Source organism: Panthera tigris, chromosome E2 (assembly GCF_018350195.1).
Source record: "Panthera tigris isolate Pti1 chromosome E2, P.tigris_Pti1_mat1.1, whole genome shotgun sequence".
Classification (NCBI taxonomy): Eukaryota; Metazoa; Chordata; class Mammalia; order Carnivora; family Felidae; genus Panthera; species Panthera tigris.
This window is the reverse complement of record NC_056674.1, coordinates 26615001-26629358: the sequence shown is the minus strand read 5'-3', so window position 1 is coordinate 26629358 and position 14358 is coordinate 26615001. Positions and strand designations below refer to the sequence as shown.

At 39.3% G+C, this 14358-nt stretch overlaps 1 protein-coding gene across 1 annotated transcript in view; it reads left to right on the top strand.

The window, feature by feature from the left end:
- The window catches only part of N4BP1 (NEDD4 binding protein 1), a 49688-nt gene that overhangs the window by 24720 nt on the left and 10610 nt on the right, over window positions 1-14358 (top strand). Inside the window, exons 2-4 of the mRNA XM_007096916.2 lie at window positions 2619-4309; window positions 11543-11673; window positions 13203-13299. Of these exons, the coding sequence (XP_007096978.2) occupies window positions 2619-4309; window positions 11543-11673; window positions 13203-13299 (1919 nt within the window). The remainder of the gene's footprint in view (window positions 1-2618; window positions 4310-11542; window positions 11674-13202; window positions 13300-14358) is intronic.

Genomic DNA, 14358 nt, shown 5'->3' with positions numbered 1-14358 from the left:
TTAAAAATGTGTAGTTTGTCCATATCATGGAATAGTACTCAGCAATAAAAAGGAATGAACTATTGATACACTCACACCTTGGATGGGTTTCAAGAGCATCTTGTTGAGTGAAAAAGGTCAATCTCAAGAGGCACAAACTGTCTAATCCTATTTATATAACATTCTTGAAGTTACAACATTGTGAGAGACAAAAACAGCAGTTGTCAGCAGCTTAGGGATGGTGTGGGTGGAAGTAGGGGTAAATATGACGAAAGGGTAGCATGAAGGTAATCTTTGTGGTGATGGAATAATTCTGTATCTTGATTGAAGTGGTATTTTCTTGAGTCTATACATGTGATAAAATGGCATAGAACTATATACACACTGTATCAGTGTGAGTGCCCTGGTTTTTATACTGTGCTGTAATTAGGTAAAGTATAAGTGATTGGAGAGAACTGGGAGAGCACACAGAACTCTGTCCTATCTTTGCAGCTTCCTGGAAACCTATAATTATTTCAAATTAAAATACTAAAAAACACAACCTTGAGCCACAACCTAAATGCAGCATAAGTTCAAACAAGTGGTAGCAAAATGTCCATTTGGAGGGGTTCAGGGATGCGGACTTCAATATTTAGCACTCTGCTTGCATATCTAGGAAGAAAGGATGTTCAGTTGCTGTGCTTTGTGTTTTAACGCAATTACAGTGTTAACAAAATTAGCAAACTGCTCTAATAAACAGCGCTCCTCTATCCAGCACCAGTTACCTCTAATCTTTACCACTAAGTCCACAGACAGTCCAGGTTTGTACAGAGGACATAGGTCTCATGATTGAACATTATACTGCTTCGGTCAGATTTTTCCTGTGACATTCTCCTCATATTTCTGGAGTTTCATCTATTCACATGGATGTCATAGTTCTTTTTTTTTAATGTTTACTTATTTTTGAGAGAGAGACAGCACAAGCAGGGGAGGGGCAGAGAGAGAGGGAGACGCAGAATCCTAAGCAGGCTCCAGGCTCTGAGCTGTCAGCACAGAGCCCAACATGGGGCTTGAACTCATGAACCATGAGATCATGACCTGAGCCAAAGTTGGACACTTAACTGACTGAGCCACCCAGGTGCCTCTGGGATGTTGTAGTTCTAAATATGTAAACAAGGAATGTGTGTCCATTGGTATATAAATTTTAACTGAAGCCCCGTGGTCACTAGAAAAACATGTATGTAGTAGGTACATGTTTGCAAAGCCTCATTGTCCCCAGTGTGGCGCAGGCTGAGCTTTTCAATAGCACCATTTCAATAACACTACTGTAATTTTAGTATAAAGTACGGGTCAGGTATTGCCAGGCTCATTTCTTACAAATGTCTTTCCAGAAAATTTTCACTGATAATTAAAGTGTTGTTACTATTTAGTAAGCACTAACTAGATGCAAGACAGTGTTGTTGGAGCTTTATTATCGAATCAGATTTCCTGAAAACACCTGGGATTGCACTATCCTCTCTTACAGTTGAGGACGTGAGGTAGAGGGGCTGTGTAACTAGAGAAGACCCCCAGTCTCATGGCTGGGATTTGAGCCCAGAAACAGGCTCCAGTGCCCACATTCTTAACAAGTGTATCCACCATTCCTGTGCATGCGCATGCGAGTTTGCTTCGTTCTTAAGGCCTCCAGTAGCAACCTAATTGCTAGAGAACCCAGTCCCTTTCTTACTTTACTGAGGCCTTGTTTAATAGCAACTTTACTAGAAACTCTAGAAAAACTCAGTTTTCTGAGAGTGGCAATACTGTCCAACATTCTCTGGTTCTTTATTTTTATTTATGTATTTATTTTTATTTATTTTTAATTTTTTTAACGTTTTTATTTTTGAGAGAGAGAGAGTGCAAGCAGGGGAGGGACACAGAGAGAGGGAGACACAGAATCCGAAGCAGGCTTCAGGTTCTGAGCCTAACGCAGGGCTCAAACTCACAAACCGCGAGATCGTGACCTGAGTCGAAATCAGACGCTTAACCGACTGAGCCACCCAGGTGCCCCTGGTTCTTTATTTTTGAAAAACTAAACAGTTTGGCTTTTCTATTTAAAAAAAAAAGGGGGGGGGCATAAAATTATGTAGGGTATGCATTGTTCCAGCTGGCTGGAACATTTTGGTTTTTTTTGTTTGTTTTGGGTTTTTTTTTTGATGCCTTCAAAAAAATCAATTTATCTGGAAACTAAGGGGCAGTAGTAGCAAAGCAAAAGTGAAAGTTTGTTCTAGAGTAAATTGTTTGACTTTATTTTCTTATCTCTTAATTAGGTCATAGTACCAATAAATGCCTAGTAGCAAGCAAAAATGTTTGTTACTTACAGATGTAAATAAGTCCAGTCTTGTCCACTGTGCAGCTGGGCAGACCCCAAAGATCCTATTGCAAGATACATTATTGAAAATGTTACAGATACCTGCCTTTTAGAGTAGCAAAGTTTTCAAGTCCAATGAAAACGAGTAAGCAACTTATATCTGTTATCTTAAATCTTTTTTTAGAACATGGCATTTTCCCCACATTATTACCATGCTTTTGATTTTTGTACAGCTTGACATTTGTAATTACCTGTGTAACATGATATGTGCTATAAAGAGCTTTTGTAAATTGATCTCATCTTCTGTTTACAGGAATATATTAAAGGAATCTGTGAACCTGAACTAGAAGAAAGAGAATGTTATCCCAAGGCCATGCACTGTATTTTTGTTGGGGCACAGAGCCTGTTTCTGAAGAGCTTGATTCAGGACACATGTGCTGATCTCTGCATTCTGGACATTGGTCTTCTTGGCATCAGAGGAAGTGCTGAAGCTGTGGTCATGGCTAGGAGTCACATTCAGCAGTTCGTAAAGCTCTTTGAGAATAATGAGAACCTACCCAACAGTCAGAAAGAATCCGAGGTAAAAAGGGAATTTAAACAATTTGTTGAAGCTCGTGCAGACAATTATACAATGGACTTGTTAATTTTGCCCACTTCCTTGAAAAAAGAGCTTTTGACACTTACACAAGGTGAGGAGAATTTATTTGAAACAGGAAATGATGATGTTATTGAAATTGGAGATTCTAAACGAACAGAGTTTACACAGAATGCTGCCACAGGGCTGAATTTTTCCAGAGATGAAATTGTTTTGCAGGAAGATGCAAGAAATAAAGCTGGCACTCCTGTTTCTGAGCTTACAAAACAAATGGACACAATCTTTTCTAGTTCACAAGATGTACTTTTTGTTCCAATAAATGGTCTAACCCCAGATGAAGAGGCACTTTCCAAAGACAGAATTTGTCATAAAAGGAGATTTTCTGATTCTGAAGAAAGGCATACGAAGAAACAGTTTTCTTTGGAAAATGTTCAAGAGGGGGAGCTTTTACATGATGGTAAGACATTAGCTGGAAATGTAATCATTGACCTATCTGATTCTTCGGCTGATCCTGAAAATTTAAGTCCAGATGTAAAGGACACCACTGAGGAAATGGAATACAATATCCTTGTGAACTTTTTTAAAACCATGGGCTATTCCCAAGAAATTGTTGAAAAGGTCATTAGGGAGTATGGACCATCTACTGAACCATTATTGCTCTTAGAAGAAATTGAAAAAGAAAATAAGAGATTCCAAGAAGACAGAGAATCTTCACCTGGTACTATGTGTCCGGAGACCAACAGAACCAAAAATAAAGGTGTTTGTAGCAGCATAAATGAGCTTACAACAGATTCTACTCCAAAGAAAATACAAACTCACACACAGCAAAATATGGTAGAAAAATTTTCTCAGTTGCCATTCAAAGAATCAAAACCATGTACCTCAAATTGCAAAATTAACACTTTCAAAACAGTGCCGATAGAACAGAAACAAGAAATCTGGAGTTCAAACCAGAATTATATGTGTAACATGGACCTTGAAACTGATGGCCTTTCACCCTCTGTGGTCCCTTCAAGTCCCAAAGAAGTTGTCAGTTTTGTTTCCAGAGGCGCTTCAAGTCACCAGCCCAGAATTCCAGTTTTTCCTGAAAATGGTTTGCAGCAGCAAGCAGAGCCCTTGCTTCCAAGTAATGTGAAGTCTGCCTGTGAAAACCGTTCCGGGTGTTGTAGCTCTCCACAGTCTAAGTCAAATTGTCCACCCCTTTCTCCACCAGTGCCACTGCCCCAGCTCCTACCTTCAGTTACTGACGCAAGGTTGGCGGGACCGTCTGATCATATTGATTCCTCAGTTACGGGCGTTCAAAGGTTTCGAGATACTCTGAAAATACCCTACAAGCTCGAATTAAAAAATGAGCCAGGGAGAACGGATTTGAAGCACATTGTTATAGATGGGAGCAATGTCGCAATTACGTAAGTCCACTCTCTGCAAGTCCTGTTATAGTTGTAAATAGGGCCCTATGCAGTGTCTCACAATTACATGCAGTTACAGGCACTACCCTGTGCATCTTTCTAGTTGATCTATAGTCTTACTGGAAAAAAAACAAAAAAAACCAAAAACCACCAAACAGCTGTTTGGAAGGCTGGGTTATTCCATCTTCTAGAGTTGTAAACTTGGCTTCACCCTGCTGAACCTGTATTTCTGAGGACAGGAGATAGAAAATTTGTCTTTTCACTTTGCATTGCCTAGTCAGTGATAAACAACATAGTGACTTTTAAATCATTAGGTGTCTTTTTTTCTCTCTTTTAATCATTAGGTTCTTAACACCATGAATATCATTAGTTTTTGAGTACAAGGATGAAGCTTAAATCCAAAAAGATTTTTCTGACTTTATGTACTACCGTATGCTAGGGCTCTAGCCAAGATGCAGTGATAATGGATGCAATGTACTTCTGTTATAATTTGTTGATAGAGTGATGGCAACTTCCTTTCTAAGGAAGTTCATCAGTTTGAGCTTCATTTTGGTCTTCTGTTCTTACTAAAAGCTTGTGTATTTGTTTTTAGTAAAAAGAGTTAAATGATCATTTCTATCTCACCTGTCTTGGAACGCTTTGAAGAGTCTGATTTTATATGTATGTCCGGTACAGGATTGGGCTTCTTCTCTAAGAGGCAGTTTGATACAGTGACTAAGAAGAGGAGGGAGGTCGAGTAAGAGTCTCTGCCCCACTGTGGATCTGCTGCTTGACCTTGTGCAGGTTTCTGCCTGCTGAGTTTCACTTGCTGCAATCTATTGCCTTTTGCCCTGTCCTGAGGTCATCTTTATCATGCCATTTCAACAACTGCTAGGTAAAGACTCTCCAGTTTTCAAAGTCAGTCACTCCATTGATTTTGAAGAAGTCTGCAAAGGTTTGGCACTTTAAGTAGCTATCATTCACGAAAAGGGGCACCTGGACTGGAATGAAGATGTTGAAATACTGAATTTTAGCGAATGTGTGTGTGGCCTCTTTCCTAGGAGTTCTATGTTTGTTATGTATTTATTTTTTGTTTTGTTAATTTTTTATTAGAATTTTCAAACAAATACATAAAAAGGTAATAGAATGATTCCCTTTTTGGATATGTTTGGGATTCCCATGTGTCCTTCCCCCACCTTCAGTAGTTCTCAGCTCTTGGCCAGGCTCCCTTCGTCTGTACCCCCACCTACTACCTTTCACCCGTGTAATTTTGAAGTAAATGTCAGATATGTTATTTTATCTATAAGTACTTTAATATCTTTTTAAAATAAGGATTCTTTTTATTTTTTGAATGAATTGTTGATGTATTTTGCTGTCGAAAGAAAAAAAAAAAAAATCCCAGAATTTCACATGTTAAAGTTTGAAGGTGGGCTGGAAAAATACGTAATATACTTGTCTTCATTTCTAAATAATGCTGTTTGTTGTTATTTCACTTTGCTTTTTGCCAGTTCTTTTGGGGAAACCCAGCAAATGGCCCACAGCTGCATAGCATTATCTAAGTAAAATTGTAAAGTGCAATTTCAGTCACCCACAGTCCAAGCCCAGTACCAGTTCCTCATTGTGATGATTTCTTGAGCCAAATTATGATATGAAATTTAGGTCATGATTGTGAATTAATATTAATCCTTTTTCACTTTTTATGAGTGGAAAGGTTTCCCAAATAGGTGTTCAGAGACTTAAGAAATGCAAATTAATGTAGAATGAGCAGTGATAATGACATTATTTTAAAACCTTTTTGGAGTAGTAACCAGTGTATTTCTCAGAGGGGTCACTATTGGAGTTGTGTATAGTCCATCCATGATAGGATGTTTTGCATATCTAGTCCCTCCTACTTTGCCCATAGTACTGCTCCCCCACCCCCGCCGTCATTGTGACACCCCGAAACACTCCCACATATTTCCTAACACCCTTGGGTACAGTGCCATCTCTTTTGAAAACCACTGAATTAGTGCACTAAGGGAAACCATGAGTAGACTTTCATTAATTTTTCTTTTGAAAGCTGATTATTTGGGGAGGATTCCAGTTTTCTTTGAATTCACAGATGTCTCAGTTTAAAAGCAACATTTTTGTAAGGATGTATTATCTTAAAAAGTCAGACTTAATTTGATAAAGATTGATCTGAAAATATCAGTAACTAAAATTAACTCTTATTCTGGGGGTAGATTGCTTAGTGCGCACAGGATTTTATTTTGGAATCACAGAAATGTTTTAGAGCAAAGTATAAGTGGTAATTGTGCAACATTGTGAATGTACTAAATGCCACTGAATTGTTCACTTTAAAATGATTATTTTAAATGTTATGTGAAATTCAACTCAGGTTTTTCTAAAAGTTGGGAAAAAATTAACCCTTGTTTATAATCAGTCGCTTCAGTATTAAATGTGAATTATAGATTGTACATTCCATGAAGGAAGTGATTTGTATGTCCTGTTCACTAAAATACTCCCAGGTCCATGGTGCTAGTACATGGTAAGCACTCAGTAATGTTTTGTTGAATGAAAGAATTAATGACTTAGGAAAGATTAGAATTTTTTAAATGATTTTTCACCATCCTTTTATAACTTGTTATTCGATTGTTATTATAGTGATCAGTTTAGATTAAATTTTAACTGAGACATTTTTCAACAAATATTTGGAATCTTCAGGCTGAAACACCTGTTATGTGTCAGGTACTATATCTTTTAAAACATAATATTCACACCAATTTTGTGAGGTAAAAATGATCTATTCTTTATATAACATGAAATGGCTTAAAAATTTTGTCCAAGATTATACTGGAGATGTGAGCCCATAGGCTCCCAGAGCCATTGTGTACCTTGTCTTCTCCCATAGAGAGTGAGGTTGGAATTTTCAGGCCTTGGCAACATAGGATACTTAAGTCTTGAGTTGCTTTAAGCAGTGCTGACTAAACCTTACTTATTTGACCCACCTAGTTGGGGAAGTAGTTAAAAAAGAAATTTGAGCCCTTAATAGCATTTGTTGGTGTGATCCCCACTCTGAGGCAGCTCAGGCCTAGCTGTCCCTGGGTTTCTGCAAAGCCTTTGTTTATTAGTTTATCCAGCGTGCTGTCTGCAGTTCATACACTCTGTGAGAAATTCCAAAATACCGACTTCATGCTGCTAATTATGCGTATCTCTACTTGGTTTTTCCCCTTTGTCACAATGAGTCAAATGTGATGAGTAAATGGAAATTGTTTGCGGTGCACAGCTAGACATCACAGTGGTGGCTAGATAACACTCGGGCTTGATCAGTCTGAAACTTCGGCATTAGGACACCTGACTTAACTTGGCAGCTAATTTTCCATGTAGGTGAGGTTTGCCCCTTCACTTGCCAGAGCTATATATTTTAACCATTTTTTCATGTGGTAGTCTTCTATATCCGGGTCTCATGGCTATTTTTATTAAGTGGAAACTATAGAAGGAAATTATTCTTCCCTGGGTAACTCCAAAAGGGTGTTTTGGGATTTTTTTGATTTTTTGTTTTGTTTTGTTTTTTGTTTTTTTACTATTTCCCCCACACTGCTGGGTCTGGTTCCATCACTGCCATGAGTTTTTACCAGGTGTCTGTCACCCATCTCCTCTCTTCTTGAGACACTCTTCCTTCCAGTTTACTGCCTCCTATAACAGGGAAAACAACCAGATGATGTGACTTGTTTCCAATTACAAGGAACAGGAGTTTACATCCCCCTTGCACACCCTGGCCTCTTGGCCCTAATATCTGCTCATTCTGCATTTGGAGCTGGGAGCCCCAGAGCTTGACCTTTTCAGAAGTAAAGGAGGAGTTAATGGTATATAAACCCTTTGAGTCAAAACAGACAGTTGATCTGGGTCTACATGTCAGCAAGCACCTGTGGCTTGACCGCAGGGATGTGAGGAGACTCCGTGGTTTCTGCCTAGGGCTGTAGGATTTGAAGTGGGAAGTGGTAGGGATCTTCCATATTATTTTGAAGACACTAATTTGACTCCACTTAATTTTCTTCTGTAGTTCTGTTTTCTGGCTGAATCTATCTGTTTCCACCAGAATTTCGAACTGCTGTTTTTATTCCTAAAACTACTCCGGAGATTTTTCAGGGTATCCAAAGTGATTTGATCTTATCACTGAGGATAACACTTTGGGAATTACTGTAGAGCTCATGTTTCTGGAAATTCCATTTCTTCTTCTCTAAGCTTGGGCCCACTACAGGGCCACAACATTACATCTACTTGCATATCCCTTCATTCATTTCCTCAGTGACACAGTGGAACAGAACTGGGGTCCACCTGCTTTCTACTATTGCCATCTAAAGAAGCTTTTGGGGTGCCTGGATGGCTCAGTTAAGCATCCAACTTCAGCTCAGGTCATGATCTCATATTCTGTGAGTTTGAGCCCTGCACCGGGCTCTGTGCTGACAGCTCAGAGCCTGGAGCCTGCTTTGGATTCTGGGTCTCCCTCTCTCTGTGCCCCTCCCCTCCCCCCAGGCTTTGTCTCAAAAATGAATAAACATTAAAAAAAATTTTAAAAAGCTTTTCAGGAAGAGAAAAAAATAGTACATGTTTGTATCTGATGAATAAGCCAAACTTTACAAGCTTTTTTAATGCATTTCTCTCGAGGATTGTTTTTTTCAAGACTTAACGTACATATCCCTTGGTTTTTCTAAGAACCAGTAGGCTGTGTTGTATTTTGGATTTTCATAGTCAGGCTGTGGTTGACATGAACTCTGTATCTGTTCTTACTGTTAAGCAATTAGAATGATTTTTTTCTTTTCTTTTCTTTTTTTTGTCATGCATAATTATTTTTGGGCTTTGAATTTTTTTTAATATTTAAAAAAAAAACCTTTAATTTACATCCAAGTTAGTTAGCATATAGTGCAATAATGATTTCAGGAGTGGAATCCAGTGATTTATCCCCTACATATAATACCCAGTGCTCATCTCAACAATGCCTCTTGCCCATTTAGCCCATCCCCCTACCCCAAATCTCTCCAGCAACCTTCAGTTTGTTCTCTGTATTTAAGAGTCTCTTATGTTTTGTCCCCCTCAAGTGATTTTTAAAGATTTTTTTAAAAGATCACATCTATAAAAATTGCCTCCAGCCTTTCTCCAGTAACAGATGTCCTGTTGCTACATTCTTGCCATATTTTGAATGCTTTTAGATAAACTATACTGAATTATTTCATCAAGAATGGGTTTGTTTACTTGCTTATGTTTTCTCGGGTAAAGCTGATGTCATTGTAGTCTCTTATTTATGGTTCACTGAGAAGAGAGTGGGTGTTAGCCTCTAAAAGGAGTTTCTGAGCTGCTCTTCTGGGTGTTAGAAGTTTATTGTGTGTCTAGCCTATTCCTGCTTTTGTGAGAATACAGATTTAGTTGGAGACAGTACCACTGTGGGGTGGTAGGAAGGCACTGACCCAGGAGTAAGGAAGCCTGAGTAGTCCCAGCACAATTACCACAGGGCAGTGCAGCCTGGGGAAGTTGCTCTGTCTTTCAGGGGTTTCATTCTTTTTTCTAACAGGAATGTAACTCTGTTGTATCTCCTAATTCTGTCATTCCAGTGCACAGTACAGGAAAGCAAGACAGGAAAGAAGAGGGATGATTGAGGACCTATCTCTAGAGATGGCCTCCTAGAAGAGGGTCTGGAATGGAGTCCCAAGGGCATTGGAGGAAAGGAATGGGCAAAGGTCTAAGAGTTGGTCTACAAAGAAAGCAGCAAAAAAACAAACAAACAAAAAAAAACCTCACTGCCCAGGAAGAGGGAGATAGCAAGCCTACCCAGCCAGAAACGAGTGTGATGATGCATGATGGTTTCTAGATCCCTTCTGACTGATCAGGTATAGAGGGGATCTTGAAGCCATGCTCTGGGTTTTTCTGGAGGGATAGTGCCATTGAAAACCCTGAGCAGGATCAAAGACCTCGTGGCTGCATTTCAGGGTCTAAATGGAGTTTGAGGAGGGATTGGAATTAGGAGTCTGGAGTTGACTTGGAACACATTGTACCTGAGGTGGCAGGACTTCTAAGTGAAGGAATTAATCCACCAAGTGGTTTTGACGTGGAAACACTTGACATGAAGAGAAGCCAGGACTGAAGATGCTGGATTTCCTGTCACTGGAATATAAGTGTCCGTTAAGATTAGTGAACATAGGTTATGCTCATTTCATAAACTGCAGCTTCACAGGGGTTTTGATTTTTTTTCTAATATTCATGGCTAGACAAATGGATTACCACCTACAAAATTTCAGACTTTAAAATACACTTTTAAAAAAATGTCCACTTTTACTTAGGTACTGCAGGTCACAACTAAATATTTTTTCTGGTTTCTTTTAAAATTTGTTACCACATTTTTGGGTGGGGTCACTTTTTAATCCACTATAATGTGGGGTTGTGCCTTGTGGGCCAAATCTGGCCACCACCTGTTTTTTGCAAATAGGGAACACAGCCACCCTCATTCATTTGCAGTTGGCAGAGTTGAGTAGTTCAGCAGAGACCATATGGCCTACAAAGCTTATCTGGCCCTTTACAGAAAATTGTATACTGACTCATATTCTGTACAGTTCCTTGTTCGTTTGCATCTACTCCCAGCACTTTCTGCTTCCTTCAGCAAAATCATCTGCCGTGGCCCCTAGTTAGTTTCACTGGAATCCTGCCCTCATCTTATTTCCTAGAAGCTGCAAACTGAGTAGGTTCCACGGTTCCCTAGAAAGGGTATGGAGCCCCAGAGCCAGGGTTACCCCACAGCCTTTGGAAGTTGTAAGGACCATGTCCTGGAAGAGTCATCATGTCTACTTCTGCTTTAGCAACAAATTTCTTAATAAAATTCGTAGAATATTCTTAGAGGCCATTGACCAGGCAGGGCTCTCTAGAATGGGCTCTTTATCTAAAAATAATAATAAAATAAAGTAAAAAATAGAAAGTGCAATAAACAAGTATTACCATGAAACTCAAGCTGCCTTCTATCTCAATAGCACATTCAATTAAATGAACCAAACAAAATACAAGAAAAATCATAAAGCTATTAAGAATCACATTTCATGCAATAGGTTCTTTCTTGGCTTTGCAAGGTCACAGACTATGGAACTTAATGCCAAAAAATGTAAAAGGGAATGTAAAATGTAAAGGGAATTTCATTGCCATTGTTTTTGTTATGTATAGAGTTTACCTTTTCACATTTTCATGGTGAAATTTCTCATACGTTAAGCTGAAATAAATTTTGTTTTCTTATAGCCACGGTCTGAAAAAGTTCTTTTCTTGTCGTGGAATTGCAATTGCGGTTGAATATTTTTGGAAACTTGGCAACAGAAACATCACTGTATTTGTCCCACAGTGGAGAACAAGACGTGATCCTAATGTCACAGGTGAGGCAAACTGATCCTTCCAGATTTCTCCTTTTCTAGATGTTTAATGAGTTTGCTTACAATGGCAACTCATACTCCTTAGAGCAGAGCCACATGCTGCAGTGGCAGCAGCTTGAAAAACAAAATTGTAAATCTTTTGGACCCTGTGAAACATCAGTTGAAGAGAGTGTTACAGCATAAGAAGTGCTTAGGGGAAGGATGGAAAGTTTTAACATAGTTGTTTATGTGGAAAGTTATATTAGAGTTCCTTATACATCACAAAAATTTTCCTGACTTTCTAAAGAGTAGTTTAAATATGTCTTTCCATTAGTCTGGACTTTTGCCTCATTAAATAGTCTTTTCTAAAATGGTCACTTGATAAATTTGGAAACCCTCAAAGACAATGTTTTCTGAACAGTCTGTTTTTAATAGTTTAATATAAATTATGTCTGTTAATTGTGTGATACTGCATGGCTGACTGCAGGCCACACACGGGATGTTTAAACTTACCGTGAATCATGCAGTATTCTAGAGAAACCTATTCTTATAGTTCATGATAGGGGAGTGGTGGCACGGTGTCAGGCAGCTTAGCCCACTGGTGTGCCTAGACACAAGAGGTGGATGGGAGAAGGGAGGGGGAACAGAGCTCACCCAGCATTTAAACAGGAAGTGAAACTTAGTCACTGTTGAGATGGAAATGGTAAGACCACACATTTCTCAAGTATCCCAACTTCCCTCATTTGGAGAGCGTATTTGTCTTAACAGAGAGTGCTTGAGGAATGAGGCAGAGCCACTAATTTTTGCAATAGGATCCTTGAAAGGGTCTTGCAAGCCTTCCTGTGCTGTGCATTTCTAGGACAATAAAACACGGTGTGTGCATGTTGCAGTTTAAGCCAGTGGTGAGTAATCATCGTAGGGGATGCGGGTGTGGGAATCTTAGACCCTGAGCTTTTAGCTGCTCTTTGCCCATTGACTGATTTTCTGTAATTTGGCTTTGACCCTCTTTTCTTCTGTGTCGCGACCCACTCCCATGAAATATCAGTAAATGTGCAGATAACTGAGAGAGGTTGGGTAAGATGCCAGCTAGAAAGATATTTTGACAGCCTCTTGGAAGGGGGACCACATAGGCCTACCTTGGGATAGGGCAGAGCCGTGTGTCCCTGCCTCTGCCTCCAGCAATGTTCCCTGCTCTACCCCACCCTCTCTCTGGGACTTATGTCATCAGTCCCTGTCCTACTGCTTGTGATATGGCTGTGAAAAAGTTCTTGATGGTAGGATTATGATTTACTCAATTCTAGGAGCAAATGAGTTGAACTTTTTTATATTTAAAAAATAGCTAAGGTCAGTTTTTATGTTGTATTTGCCTTAGTATGTGTGTTGCTTAATTTTTTTTTTTCCCAATGAGTTAGTATAATTGAGTCTTGTTGAGTCAGCAGAAAAAAGGTTTTCCATAATTCTCCAAGTGAAACATTTGAGGGTGCTTTCATTTATTTAAACATATGGGAAGATAGCCTTTTTCTGAATGTGTATTCAACTTATTCCATGAACAGAACAGCACTTCTTAACCCAGCTCCAGGAGCTTGGAATATTATCTTTAACTCCTGCCCGGATGGTCTTTGGAGAAAGAATTGCTTCTCATGATGACAGGTACGAAAGGCTGTTTTCCTTACTGAGGTGGGTGTGGGATGGCGAGGAGCCCACCACCTGCTCCACTTAACCAACCATTCATGGTGCCCCTGGATCCACATGCATAGAGGACTCACTAGATTAAGGGGTTTGAGGATTTTAGTATTTATGGTCATTAAGGTTATATACTCAGTGGGGTTTTTTTGGTTTTGTTTTTTTTGTTTGTTTTTTCTGCTATACGGGTTTAAGAGCATTACATAAAATCTGTTAGGTTAGAATGTTTTTTGTTTGTATGTTTCTTAAATAAAACACGACCGAGAATCATAAGAGCGAGCAGACATTGAGTTCTCTTTTTTGGTGCATACTGAAAGTAATGTTTGTCTTGTCTTATGTGGTGACCCCAAGGATGCTTTTCAAACATTATCCATCTCCTCCTGGTTAATTTTGGCCAGTGACTTACTTTGTCATTATGCCTGAGCCCTCAGCATTTCTTCCACATAAAGAAAGATGGTCTCAGCTGACCCTAAGTGTGACAGGAGTATGTTGCATTTCTTCGGTTGGCATATCACTCAGAAAGCAGGTGTTAATGCATTGGAGACAACAGGCTTTAATCTGTACCTTTTATATTTTTTTCTAAAAGCTTTACTGAGCACCAACCAAGTGCAATGCACAGAGCGGGGCTTTGGGAACACACGTGATTCAGACACATTTCCTGCTGTAAGGAGTTTGTGATCTAAAGAGAAGGCACACAAATAAGTAATAGAGGGGAGTTTTGTTGTGGTTGAATAAGAGAAGGTCCTAAATATGACCAGTGGCATTAAAAACAGTTTTTCAAACTGTCCTCTTATGGAGTGAAGTCAGTACTATTAACCCTACCAGTATCTGGAAACCTAAGTAGTGGCCGCTTGTTCTTTCCTCACCTGCATACACCCCCTTTATTTTCTTCTGGCCTGAAGCACTTAGAATGCCCTGGTGGTTTTGCCTCAGAATTCTACCAGAATAGCTCCTCACATTGAAGACAGTGTTTGGCTTGTAATGCCAACTAGTGAATGACAGTCAGGTGGGTGAGAGATGAAAAGA